Genomic DNA, 13,199 nt, shown 5'->3' with positions numbered 1-13,199 from the left:
TCTCCTGTTTGATATTTTTAGAAATGTTCCAGCTCATCTCAGGTAGGCTAGGGGACAGAAAAGAGGGAAGTTTCTATCTAGATAAAACCATAGGGTAAAAGCAGCTTACAGGGCCAATAGTGGTGGTAAGGTCTCAGCATGTGAGAATCAGGAGGGGGAACTGGTCTGATGAATAGTATCTGAACTCTCTCACTGTGCCCTCTCTCCAGGTGGCTTGGCTGAACCGCAGGGGTCTCATCAACCAACTCAGTGCAGGATCTTGGGGTCAAAGTGGGCTCTGCTCACTGGGCCCTGATCTGGGACCAGCCACCTGGGCCTCTCACTCTGTACACCCTGGGGAAGGGAACCAGACAGAATGCCTTTCTTGGAGGGCTTCCTTACCTCCCTCTTGAGTGGGGCTACATAGGCCCAGGAGTTGGTAGCAGGGTCATAGCGTTCCACAGCATTCAGGTCGTTGTGGTAGTCTCGGCCTGCCACAGCATAGATGTATCTGCCCACGACACACACACACAGGTCTGCATGCTCCTGCTGCAAGGACTGGATCTGGAACCAGCGGTTGTGTCGTGGGTCATACCTTTGAGGGGACATGAGAAAAGCATGTCACTGACCAGTGCCCTTAGGCCTGCCCTTCCTATTCCCTACTCTTCCCCTTTGCCACAGGCTGGCCTGATGGTCTCTCCACCCTGGCAGCCCCCAACTGCTAAGACATGCTGACTCACAGTCATGTAAACAGGCTGCTATACATCTGAGCGCAGGGGCACCTCCACACATGGCCTGGAAGGTACGGCTAGGAGCCTCCTGCGTTTCTGCCCATCATGGTGGCCCCTTCCAGGTATAACCTCTGGGGTGGTTTCTAGCCCACTCAACCATCTACCCCAGGCTATTCCTACAGTCACCTCCATCTTGCCTGTCCCCATTCAGTAAGGTTCCCAGTTATAGCCTCTCAACTAGATGGCAGCATCAGCCTCTACCCCACCCTACAACACTCTTATCACATATAGTCTGCTCAGGTGTGTCCTGTACACAGTGCCCATCACTGTCAGCTTTGCAATATCCAGCATGTGTCAGGCTCCTGTCTAGACACTTTTCATGCATCTGAAATATCTATCTTGTTCCCTGAACTCATGGCTTTCCTGACCTCCCCAGCTGGAGGTTTCTAGTGGGGGCACTAACTCCTGCCCTGACCTATGGTCACTAGGCAGGGTCCTGTGGGATTCTGGCAACCCCCACAAGAGGACAGACATAGGGCTGGCTGCAGGAGGCCCATGAGGCTGAAGAAGTCTGGGCCTAGAAGTATTTTGTGCTGAGAATGGCTGGGAATGTGACCTGCAATGTTAAGCAACCCAGGTTCGAGGTGTGTGGAGAAGGCAGGGGGTTTGGTATAGAGTGAGGGACGATAACCTCCTACTGAGCCTAGCACCCTTCCAGCTCTGTCACTGCAGTTCACTTTCCTGATATGAGGGCAAGCTCATGTCCCATTCACAGATAGCATAGCTGTACCCAAGTCAGAGCCCTGCCTTCTCTCTCTCTCCCTAACAACTGTCATAAAAATGTCTAATTCCCACCACCTGCATGGAGCCAATCACCTCCTCTTTGTCCTCCCACACTGTCCTCTCAGGTATCCTCTCCCCTCCTTTGCTGTTATTCCCCTTATGCCTGCCCAGGGCTTCTGACTCTCCACCGGGGTAACCTCAGTTACCCAGGACTACCAACTGTTATCCATTGCTTTCTCTTGCACCTTGGTCTACTCTGCAAACACTTCTCAGTCACCTCCACCTGGCTGCTCACCTGTTCTCAATGGAGCCTGTGCTCCCCTGTCCATCTGCTCCTGTCCACACCAGCAAAGTGCCTGCTCACAAAGCCAAATGCACAAGCTTGGCCAGCACCCAAGGTCCTTCATTGTACACAGTCCACCTTTCCAGTACCCCCTGCCCTGGGCTTGCCCCATTTCCTGGGAACCTCTTCACTTTCTCTTCATAACCAGACCTGGCAATCTGCTGTGTCTACATGGAACAAATAGATAGCTGTGCTGTTGGGTGAACAAAGATGAACCCTGAGCCACCAGGGGCCAGGACTTGTGAGCCTTAAGCCCCCCAACTCTCTTCCTGACCCATGACTGGCCCTCTCCCTGGAGATGACCACAGCATCTACCAGCTGGCAGTAGCATCTATCCAGCTCTGTTTCTGAAGCTTCCTTGCCCAAGTGTGCAGGCAGTTATGGCCTCTTTCAAACAAGTGTTTTTATTTCTCCAGAGGAAGACCAACTCCAAGGAGAACACGTCTTACTTCAACTGACTCTAAAGAAAATAAATTAAGGTTTCTTTTGGTCTGTGCCTTATGAGGGCAAGTAAAGAAGTCAGTTTCATTCATCACCAAAAATGTAAGGGGCTAGGGATGTGGTTCAGTGGTAGAGCACTTGCCTAGCATGTATAAAGCCTTAGGTTCAATTCCCAGTACTACAAAAAACAAAACCACAAGTTAGATGCACTCTGTAGCTACTCTTCCAGCCCCTGTTCCCTGGCCAGCTGCTCCCCCAAACAGGAATAGGAAAGAGGTGCATCAGGAGAAATGAAACACATCTGGATCATACCAACTTGTCCCTGTCTAGCTGGGTATACCAAGGCATCTTTTTTTTTTTTTTTTTTGTACTGGAGATTGAACTCAGAGGTACTTTACCAATGAGGCACATTTCCATCCCTTTTTATTTTTTATTTTTTTATTTTTTGCAGTGCTGGGGATTGAACCCAGGGCCTTGTGCTTGCAAGGCAAGCACTCTACCAACTGAGCTATTTCCCTAGCTCTAATTTTTATTTTTAAGACAGGGTCTCACTAAGTTGCTGAGGTTGGCCTCAAACTTGTGATCCTCCTGCCTAAGCTTCCCGAGTCACTGGGATTAATGGCACACAACACTGTGCCTGGCCCAAAGCATCACTTTTAATCTCTTGGCATTCACTCAGCTTCCATACCTGCCCAATGGGGTGACATCACCTGCTTAGAAAGCTAAGGAATCATAAAATACAAGTCTTTGTTAACCTGTGAGGAATGCTTAAAAGACTGGAATTCATTTTTGTACTCCTAGATCTCAGCAAAGTATCTGGCTTGGGGTAAACATACACTGTCTGCTGAGTGTAGAAAATGAAAGAGTAAGACTATCATCAAGGAAATCACTCATTTGTTCTACAAATATTCACTTGCCACAGCACTTGGTGTTGGGGAACTCAGAGAGACCAGGGCCTGCCTTCTACTGCAGAGGGGAAATAGGTTAAACAGAGCAAACAAGTGCTCTGTATAATGTCAGATCCCTTGAAAAAAAATAATAAAGTAAGCTTGGTGGAGAGAGTGAACTATCAATCAGGAGGAGTTAGGGAAAACAGAGATCTCTTCCAGTGACTAGGAAAGGTTTCCTGGGAAGGCACTGTCTGAGATCTGAATGACAGGGGTAAAAGCCAGGGAAAGGTCTGGCTAGGCCTGGCAGTTCAGGCTCATAGAGGACCTGTCAACTGACTGGATGGGGCTGTTCACTGTGTCTTTCCTGTGCATTGCGCTCCTCTAAGTACATACCACTCCTCCATGATTTTGGACTAGACCACATCAGCATCTGCTTCTCCCACCAGAGTGAGAAAAGACCCTCTGAATACCTCCATTTGCTTCCTTCTGCTCTCCTGTCCTCAGTTTCTTAGCCCAATTTCATTTATATTTTATGGCTTCAGATTTAAGAATATGTGTATGTGTATACATATACACACACACTGACACCACAGTCAATAATTTAGACATATCAAAATTTTGTGGATTTCTTATTTCCCTGTTTTTTCTTTTTCTTTTTTCTTTTCTTTTCTTTTTCTTTTTTTTTTTTTTTTAAGTGCTGAGGATTGAGCCCAGGGTCTCACCCATGTTAGGAAAGTATTGTATCACTAAGCTATACAGGTCCTCTTTATTGGATTAATTTTTCATTTTGTCAGAACAGATCTTCAAATACTTTTCCTAATAAAAATAAGCTTTGGGGCTGGGGTTGTGGCTCAGTGGTAAAGTGCCTAACTAGCATATGTGAGGCACTAGGTTTGATCCTCAGCACCACATAAAAATAAAATAAAGGTACTGAGTCCACCTACAAATATATATATATATATATATATATATATATTTATATAAATATATAAAATACATATATTATATATAATATGTACATATATTATATATTTGTATATATATGTATATAGATGTTTTATTACTGCATAAAGATACAGTTTTAGTTAAGGCTATGGACTATGTTTGTGTCCTCCCAAATTCTTATGTTTAAGTCCTAATACCTTATGTGATGGTACCTGGAGATAGAGCCTTTGGGAGGTAATAAGGTCAAAAGGATAGGGTATTCATAATGTAATTAGTACCCTTATAAAAGGGAGAGGATAGGGCTGGCTCTCTCTACCATGTGAAAACATGGGAAGACAGAACCCTCACGAGGACCAACCAGCACCAACCAGTACCAACCAGTATCAACCAGACCATAATCTGTACTTCCCAGGGTTCATCTGTGAGAAATATGTTTGTGTTTAAAACAGTCTGCAGTTACTTGTTACAGCACCCTTTACTGACTAAGTAACTTTAATCCAGATTTCTGGAATGCAAAACTATTGCAAACTCAGAGGTGAAATTTAGAGCTGATATAAAAACTTAATAAGGAGGGGCCCTTGTTAAATTTAGTAAGTTATTTTTCTTCTGTATTTCTATGACTTATATGCATTTCTGTGACTGTTAATGTTTTAAAGTCTACCAAAAAATTTAAATTTAAATATACTTAAAAATATTAATAGTCATGACTACAAGGCCATGGGTTCAATTCCCAGCACCACAAAAAAAAAAAAAAAAAACAGTCAAGACAATGCAAAAGGAGAAAAAAACAAAATTGTTATTTTAGGTAGGATCAGGGCACATGGCAACATGGGACGGGCTACTACTAGTGTTCAATAGTAGGGGTACTGTTACCTGGCAGGGGGAGCAGTAGCTATGGGAAAGTATAAGAACAATGTGGGCAATTGCTGTGGCTTGGCTGAGTGCCTCTCAAAGGTCCATATATGAAGAGTTGGTCCTCAAGGTAGCACTACTGGGAGTGCTGTAGACCTTTAAGATGCTGGCCTAGTGGGAAGTCCTCAGATCACTGAGGACATTCTCTCAGAGAAGACTGTGGGACTGTGGTCTCTTTTTATCTCTCTTTCTATGCTTCCTGGTTCAAGATGTGACTACTTGGTCCAATATATGCTCCCACTATTACCATGTACCCTAACAGAGGCCAAACCAATGGGTAACCCCACTCACATACCTTAAAACTTGAATCTCTAAAACTATGAACTAAATAAACCTTTTTTCTTTATGAATTAGTTGCCTCAGGTATTTCATTATAGTAATGTGATACAATCAAAGAAATGAAGATGCAATCAAAGAAAGATGAGAAAATGTGGTATCGTGGAGGCAAATACAATTTGCTTTAAGAGAGGTAATTTTTCACATGTAGTTTCTGTATCTGTGCTGGGGACTGAACCCAGGGAACTCTACCATTGAGCTATGTACCCAGCCCTTTTTTATTATTTTTTAAATTTTGAGACAGGGTCTTACGAAGTTGCTCAGGCTAGTCTCAAACTTGCCATCTTCCTGCCTGTGCCACCATACCCAGTTTGTATCAGAGCTTAAAGATATACCTGGTATGTACTTACTCCTCAGAATGCAAACCCTAACTTACTGCAAAATATTGTTTTTTTACATTATGAGGGCCTATAGGTTCTAAGGCTGGTGAACTATGAAGTGTGGAAAGGGAGCCAATCTCAGAACATTCAAATTAAGCAATTCAGGGTTGCTCTCTGCTTCCTATTTGCCATATCTTAATCCACTTTCCTCTTCCATGCCTTTCCATCATATGTTCTGCTTCACCTTCGACCCAATAAAATGGAGTCAACCATCTATGAATTGAGACCTCTGAAACTGGTCTTGTGTATGCTAGCAAGTACTCTACCACTGAGCTATACTTCCAGCCCTGTTTTGTTCTGTTGGCACTCGGCCACTGAACCACATCCCCAGCTCTATTTTGTATTTTATTTAGAGACAGGGTCTGAGTTGCTTAGTGCCTGGCTTTTTGCTAAGGTTGGCTTTGAACTCATGATCCTCCTGCTTCAGTCTCTCAAGCCACTGGGATTATAGGTATGTAACACCATGCCAGACCCCGTTGTTGTTTTTTTAATGCCTTTATTTTATTTATTTGCTTTTATGTGGTGCTGAGGATAAAACCAGTGCCTCACATGTGCTAGGTAAGCACTCTACCACTGAGCTAAAACCCCACTCCTATCTGGTTTTTTAAAGAATGCCTTGGGTTGTCTTCCTCAGTGCTGCCTACAAAGGTGGCAGCCATCTTCTATTTGGCATCATGGCTGCCCTCAGACCTCTGGTGAAGCCCAAAATCATCAAAGAGGATCAAAAGTTCATCTGGCACCTGTCAGACTGATATGCCAAAATTAAGCAAAATTGGTAGAAAATCAGAGGTACTGACAAAAGGATACAGAGAAGATTCAAGGGCTATATCTTTATGACAGACATTGGTATGAAAGTAGCAAGAAAACAAAGCATGTGCTGCCCAGAGGCCTCCAGAAGTTCCTTATCCATACGGTCAAGGAGCTGGAAGTGCTGCTGATGTGCAACAAACCCTTCTGTGACGAGACTGCTACCATGTTTCTTCCAAGAACCTTAAGGTCATCATGGAGCAGCCCAGCAGGCCATCAGAGTCACCAATTGCAATACCAGACTGAGCAGCAAAGAAAATAAATAGGTGGCTCATGTGTACATTTTTTTTGTGCTTAAATAAACTACAAAAACTGCCAAAAAAGAAAAGAAAATCAGCCTTGACTATTCTTGCAAGTACACCTTTCCCAATTCACTTTGAAATTATATTATCTTGTTGTAGAAAAACATGTTGATATTTTAATTGTTTCATTGCATTTTGTATAATAGTTTGGACAGTTGGTAGTTTGGAGTTGGTATAGTTCTCTGCTTATATAGGTCCCATATGCTCTTAAGTAGGTTATCCATATAAGTCTTGCACATTTAATAGTTATTCTTAGATATTTTAAATTTTCCCACTTTGTATGGAATCCTTTTTGTTATTTTTAAAATTGTTTCATCTCTATTATTAAAGCTATTGATGTCCTTATATTGATCTTCTATCTAGCTATTCTACTAATGTTTTCATGATTTTTTTACTTGATTTTGTAGGATTTTACAGTTTTATCTAATACATTTACCCCATATTTTTTTTCTTTTTGTCTTGTTGTATTGCTTAGAGCTTCAAATACCATGTTGACTATTAACAACATTATGATGTCTTGTCTGTCAGCGGCCCATTTTAGTGAAATTAGTTGTTTCCAGAATAGGATATTTCCCTATTTTTCTTACTAGATATGCTTTATCAACTTAAGAAAATTTCTTTCTTTTTCTGACCTGACAGGAGGTTTTATCACACATGCTTGTTGAACCTAACAATTGATTGGCATTTGTCAGCTCTACAGTTTTTTTCCACATATATGCATACACATATGTGCATATAAACATGCCTATGTATGTGTCATGAATTGCATTTAAATACTTTACAATGTTTATCTTTACATTCCTATAATTAAAACTATTAAATCATGAAAAATAAAATAAAAAAAGAAACTCAGGGCTAAGGTGGTAGAGTGTTTGTTTAGCATGCATGAAGCCCCAGGTCCAATGCCCAGGAACACACACATACACACAAAAGATTAATTTGGTAGACACAAAAAAGATTCATTTGGTAGCTCTGAGACCACTGGGAGATGAAAGAAGTTTCTCATTTTGTAGAAATGAAAGATAACCAGGTTAGCTGGTAGGCAGGCCAGCAGGCCATGGTCCTCCCCACCAAATCTACCCTGTGAGTGCCTACTCTCTTCAGGGATGTCTGAAACTGTGGTTACTGATTACAGGGGTTGATATTAGCTTAATCCAGAGTTTGGATTTGGTCTTAAAGCACATATCCACAAGAGAATTTGGACCACTGTCTTGAGTGAAACTCAGATCAACGGTCCATTACAGGAAGATAAAGTATAGGGGCAGGCAGACTTCTCACATGTCACCCCTGAGGAAAGTCCTATAGGGACTGGGCACAGAGTTGTTTACAACTTCTACTCAGGACAAGAGGCCAAAATACTCTAGAGAGATCTGCTTTACAGAATTATGGATTGCTTTAGGCAAAGAGACCTACACTTGGTCCCACTGCTGCAAAACTGACCCCCTATAAAGGGAGTTTTGAGGTTTGGCCAGAGGGAAGCCTGAACCTGGGGCAACCATACCCATTGGGGACAGACAATATTTGGTTAGAGGAAATGAAGGTAGTTATTTCCTCCTTTCTGAACTCTGCCATTCCTCATATTTAACCACAACATATTACTGGCAAGTTTTAAGTCTCATTGGTGTAAAAAAGGTGATTGCTTGCTTCCTGGGGCTATGAGAACAGAGGTGGGTGAGGAATGGCTGTCTCTTCCTTAGGATTACTATGTCTGATTCCAAGTGGCATGGTCAAGCCAGACTCCACCCCCTCCCTTATCCCAGAAGACAGAACATGAACATAAAACTGGGTCAGTGCCTAGTTCAGGGCTGCGAGAAGCAGTTAGCATTCTGCAGCACTCTCAGCTGGCAGGGTGGGGTGACTTCACATGCACCAAAGTATGGTGGAGTGGTCCCTGGAAAACCACTACTAGCTGACATTGTGGTGATCTGACCTATTGTCCCTTGCTCTGTCCAAAGAAATGGGCCTCTGAGATCACAGTGTAGTTGACTGATAGAGCTAGAAGCAATCCACAAACCCCCCTGGGAAAACTGCCTCCTCCCAGGGGAACCTTGTACCTAGCACTCAGATGAAAAAAGGGATAAGGAGAATTTAGCAGAAGGCTCAGTGCTGTTTTTTGTTCCTTCCTGCTCCTGGGACTGAGCATTTGCTCATGTGGGCATGGCAACAGGAAGTTATCCTCTACCATGGGGGGTAGTTAAAAGAGAAGTAAAAGCAGAGGAAACCAGCAAGGAAGCTGAAATGAGAAACAGCAAAGCTCAAGAGGCAGCAAGATGAAAGAAGCAGCTCCCTGTCCAGCATTCTTCAGTTTCTTCCTGCCATGGCTTCCCACTCCTTGGGTTGAGCCAGTTGGGCTCCTCCATGACAAGGCTGAGATCCAGGGTGAGCAGTTTTCTGAGAAGCAGGGACAAAAAAAGAAAAGAAAGCAACCCTGGTGCCCCTTTTCCTTGTATCAATACAGGCCACAGTCTCTGAATTCACCTGGGTTTTATTCCACAAAACAAGTATATCCCTGACGAGCTGCAACCTTCATGTAAAAACCAAATGGGAGAACCAAGTCTGTGGTGACATGCCCTTCACATGTCTGCTGACCAGCCTTCTTAGTATATGACTCCTGCACTACAGTGTCACCTGAAGATAATGGTACCAACAAGTGGCCTTTCCTACCTCCAGCATCGGGACTCAGCTCGGAATCCTTGGACATTGTTGTCCCCTCCAATCAAATACACGAAGTTGTTGAGCACTGCAATGCCCTGGTTGGACATGCGGGGGGCCAGGGAGGCAGTGAAGTGCTTCCATTCTCCTAGCAGGGGGTTCAGGTACTTGGCCTGGTCGCTGAGGACTGTGGATGGTGTGGAGTGAATGCCCCCAAAGCCTACAACACACTGGAAGTCTGAACGCAGCTCTGTCTGGGGGCTCTGCAGGCTGGGCTGCAGGCTCTCATTCCGGTGATACATAAGGGCACTGGCCACTGTGTCTCTCAGTGGGCTGGGGTCCAGCTTGTCATGCAGTCGTTGAAGGACTTCAGCTTCCATCAGAGGAAACCGCACTGTTTCAAGGAGCTTGGGGGGTTCATGCAGTGAGATCTGATCAGCCTGTACCTGCTCCAAGGTGTAATGGTATAGCAGGGCCCCCTCATACACCTCAGTCTCACAGGACACCTCCAGGCGATTGCTGCTGAGGAGGGAGTAGACCTTCTCCAAGGGAAGCTGGCGATACTTGTCAGTCCGTGAGAATGCTACAAAGTTTTTGAGAATGTAGGTGTCCAGTTGCTCCGTCAGGCGGCTCAAGTCAAAAAGCTCTGCCAGCCGGTAGACATCAAGGATGTTCTCCTCGTCTACCCAGGACATGAGGAAATCACAGCAGAAATGGATAATTTCTGGAATCTGCAAAGAGAAGGACACCCACTCAAGCCTGGGTTAGCCAATAGCATCGAGGAGGGGGATATAGAGTGATGGTAGAAATAAAGCTTGCACAGCCAGCTGGAGTTGGTAAGGTAAAGGAGAAGCCCCTCTTAACTGTCTCTAACCTTTTCAGACACACTAGAGATGTTTGGGGTTACAACAGACTGACTAGGAAATATACCAAGTGAGCCACATATGGCATATTCTTAACCTCTCTAAGCCTCAGTTTCCTTGTTTATAAAACAGGAATAGTTAAAGTTGAGAGGAATATGTTGATGAATGCACAGGAACTAGTTGGCATAGAGGAGACCCTTTATATATGTCAACTGTCTTTTACATAAAAAGTACAGGCTCTCCAGAGAAGTATGAAGCAGCACAAACTATCATTGTGTCAGACATCCCTGATTGGGAAGGAGCCCAGGACCACACTCTGACCTCACCTAGGACTTTTTAGAAGAGTCTGCCTCTCCAAAAGTACAGGGACTGAAAACATATACCCAGTTCTTTTCTCCTGCCAGAACTCTCACTACAGGCAGCTTAGTCAAAGCTGCAGGCCCAGAGACCTCACCAAAGCCCAGTGTCACCCATATGACCAGAACTTCCAGCAGAGCATCACCAGACACTTGGAAAGCATTCACCCCCAAGACAGTGACTTGGCATCTTGAAAATCTGGCAAGCCATCTTGAGACCCCTGCCTGAGTCAAGAGAACCATTTGATTCCAGTGAGAGCAGGGTCCCCAGGTGGCTGAATTACCTGTTCCCCATTGCACAAAAGCATTGATGGATGGGAAGGAAGGCAACTGTGGGAATGGCAATTGGATGAGAGGGAGCCAAGAATTGATCCACAGCCTGCCCTGCTCCCTGCTAATGCGGTTTAAGGACTGTGAGAGGCAAAGCATGGCAGAAGAAAAGAAGACACAGGGATGTGTTCTAGGAAAAAATACCAAGGATAACAAACCAGGTGCTGATAAATCATTTAGGAAACAGGATTTTAGAGTTTCTCTAAAAATGGAATACAGCCAGAAATGGTGGTGCATGCCTACAATCCCAGTGACACAGGAGGCTGAGGCAGGAGGATCATAAGTAAGGCCACCTTAGCAACTTGACAAGACCTTCAACAACTTAGCAAGACCCCGTCTCTAAATAAATAAATAAATAAATAAATGGATTGAGAGTAAGCTTACTGGTGAAGTCTTTAGCCCTTGGGTTCAAACCCCAATACCAATAAATAAAAATAAATAAAAATAAATAAAAATGGAAATATAGCTGAACTTCTCTATTTGCCAGTTCTACTTGTGAAGAAACCAACTGCAGATCAAAAATATTCAAAAAAACAAATTGCATTTGTACTGAACACATACAGACGTTTTCTTGTCATTATTCCCTAAACAATACAGTATAACACCTAATTACATATTATTTACATTGGATTAGATATTATAATAATCTAGAGATAATTTATGATAGGAGGATATGTATAAGTTCTATACAAATATCATACTGTTTTGTATAAGGGACTTGAACATCCTTGGAATTTGGTATCTGCAGAGGGTCCTAGAATCAATTCCCCAAGGATGCAGAGAGAGGACTGTACCTCATCAACAAACTAACTATTGCACATAGTGGAATTTTACTGGTATTTGAAGCTTATTAATAAACATTTAACTGTTTTAAAATTCAAAAGAAAGTTCATGCTTGCTTGCCAGGTGACATGCTAGGGGTTGAACAGACACCTGCAAAATGTTAGGGAGGTATGTGATCCACATGAGATGTCCTCATGGTACTTCATTAGGTCCTGAAAGTCTTCATTTGATGACTTGTTTTATACCTTAGCAGGCACTTCTGTTTTGCCTCTTTTTTCTAAAATACTACTTCTGTCACAGGCCTGGGCCCTGAAGACCAGGTTTTTTTTTGTTGTTGTTGTTGGTTTTTTTTTGTTTTTTGCAGTGCTAGGGATTGAACCCAGGGCCTCGTGCTTGACAGGCAAGCACTCTGCTAACTGAGCTATCTCCCCAGCCCGAAGACCAGGTTTTGAGCAGAATGTGAGAGCCAACAGCTCCAGGTGAGCTTGAGAAGCAGTTCCCTGGAAAGAACCTGGCCTCCCACACCTGAACCTCTCTGCTTCCCATCCTCTGTACTTCCTATCCTGTTTCCAGAGCCCTGTAATTGTTGGAATCTCACAGAGGAACCAGCTGAGGCATACCCATACAGGGGCCCACAAGAGGCACAGAGAAGGGAAGCATTTGCATGGGGTGACCCAACAAGAACAGTTTTGTTGGGATTCAGAACCATGTCTCTGGGGACACCATGAAGTCAGATCCTGGACTAGCAGAGAGCACAGCATACAGGGGCAAGCTACCAGCAGTCACTTGCTATAGGAACAATTAGACTTCATGCTGCTAAGCCAGGGAAAACTTGCTTTACATAACTGATTTGTAAAAAATACGCTAAAAACAAAGTTGGCTGCTGCCCCCAGGAAGGCCTCTGCTGCACTGGGGAAGATGGCCCAGGGCTCTTAGGAGCGATGGTCAAGCTGATAAAGACTGAAGTCTCTGTGCTGAGGGGTGAGAAGGAAAGTGGTGTTAAGGAAGATAATTTGGTATCAACATGCATGAGCAATGCATGGAGGAGGACAGGGCAGAAACCAGTTAGGAGGCAGATATGGAAAGACAGAAACCAGGACAAAGGTCAAAGAAATGGAAACAAAACAGAGACAGTTACAAGCATGATAGAAGAGGATGAACTTTTCCAAACTAGAATATAGGGAATAGAAAAGATGGATAGGTTTAAGGAGCCTGAGGTTCTGGGCCCAGGGCGCTGGTACAGTCGTCACAGGACATACAATCCAAGGAGACTAAGGGGAACTCCAGGAGGGTGCACGGCATAGAAAAAGAGATGGACAGGAGAATCACAGTCATACTGTGGGGAGGTATTCTGAGGCAGCTGAGG

At 43.9% G+C, this 13,199-nt stretch overlaps 1 protein-coding gene across 4 annotated transcripts in view; it reads right to left on the bottom strand.

Moving 5' to 3' along the window:
• The window catches only part of KLHL22 (kelch like family member 22), a 39,011-nt gene that overhangs the window by 9,214 nt on the left and 16,598 nt on the right, over positions 1–13,199 (bottom strand). For all 4 annotated transcript variants that reach the window (XM_079152000.1, XM_079152001.1, XM_079152003.1 and 1 more), the window contains exons 4-5: positions 9,514–10,232; positions 382–574 (exon numbers count right to left, since the gene is read on the bottom strand). In XM_079152000.1, the coding sequence (XP_079008126.1) occupies positions 382–574; positions 9,514–10,232 (912 nt within the window). The remainder of the gene's footprint in view (positions 1–381; positions 575–9,513; positions 10,233–13,199) is intronic.

Source organism: Sciurus vulgaris (assembly GCF_902686455.1).
Source record: "Sciurus vulgaris genome assembly, chromosome: 8".
Classification (NCBI taxonomy): Eukaryota; Metazoa; Chordata; class Mammalia; order Rodentia; family Sciuridae; genus Sciurus; species Sciurus vulgaris.
Note: the sequence above shows the minus strand (reverse complement) of the source record. Positions and strands in the feature narration are given on the sequence as shown.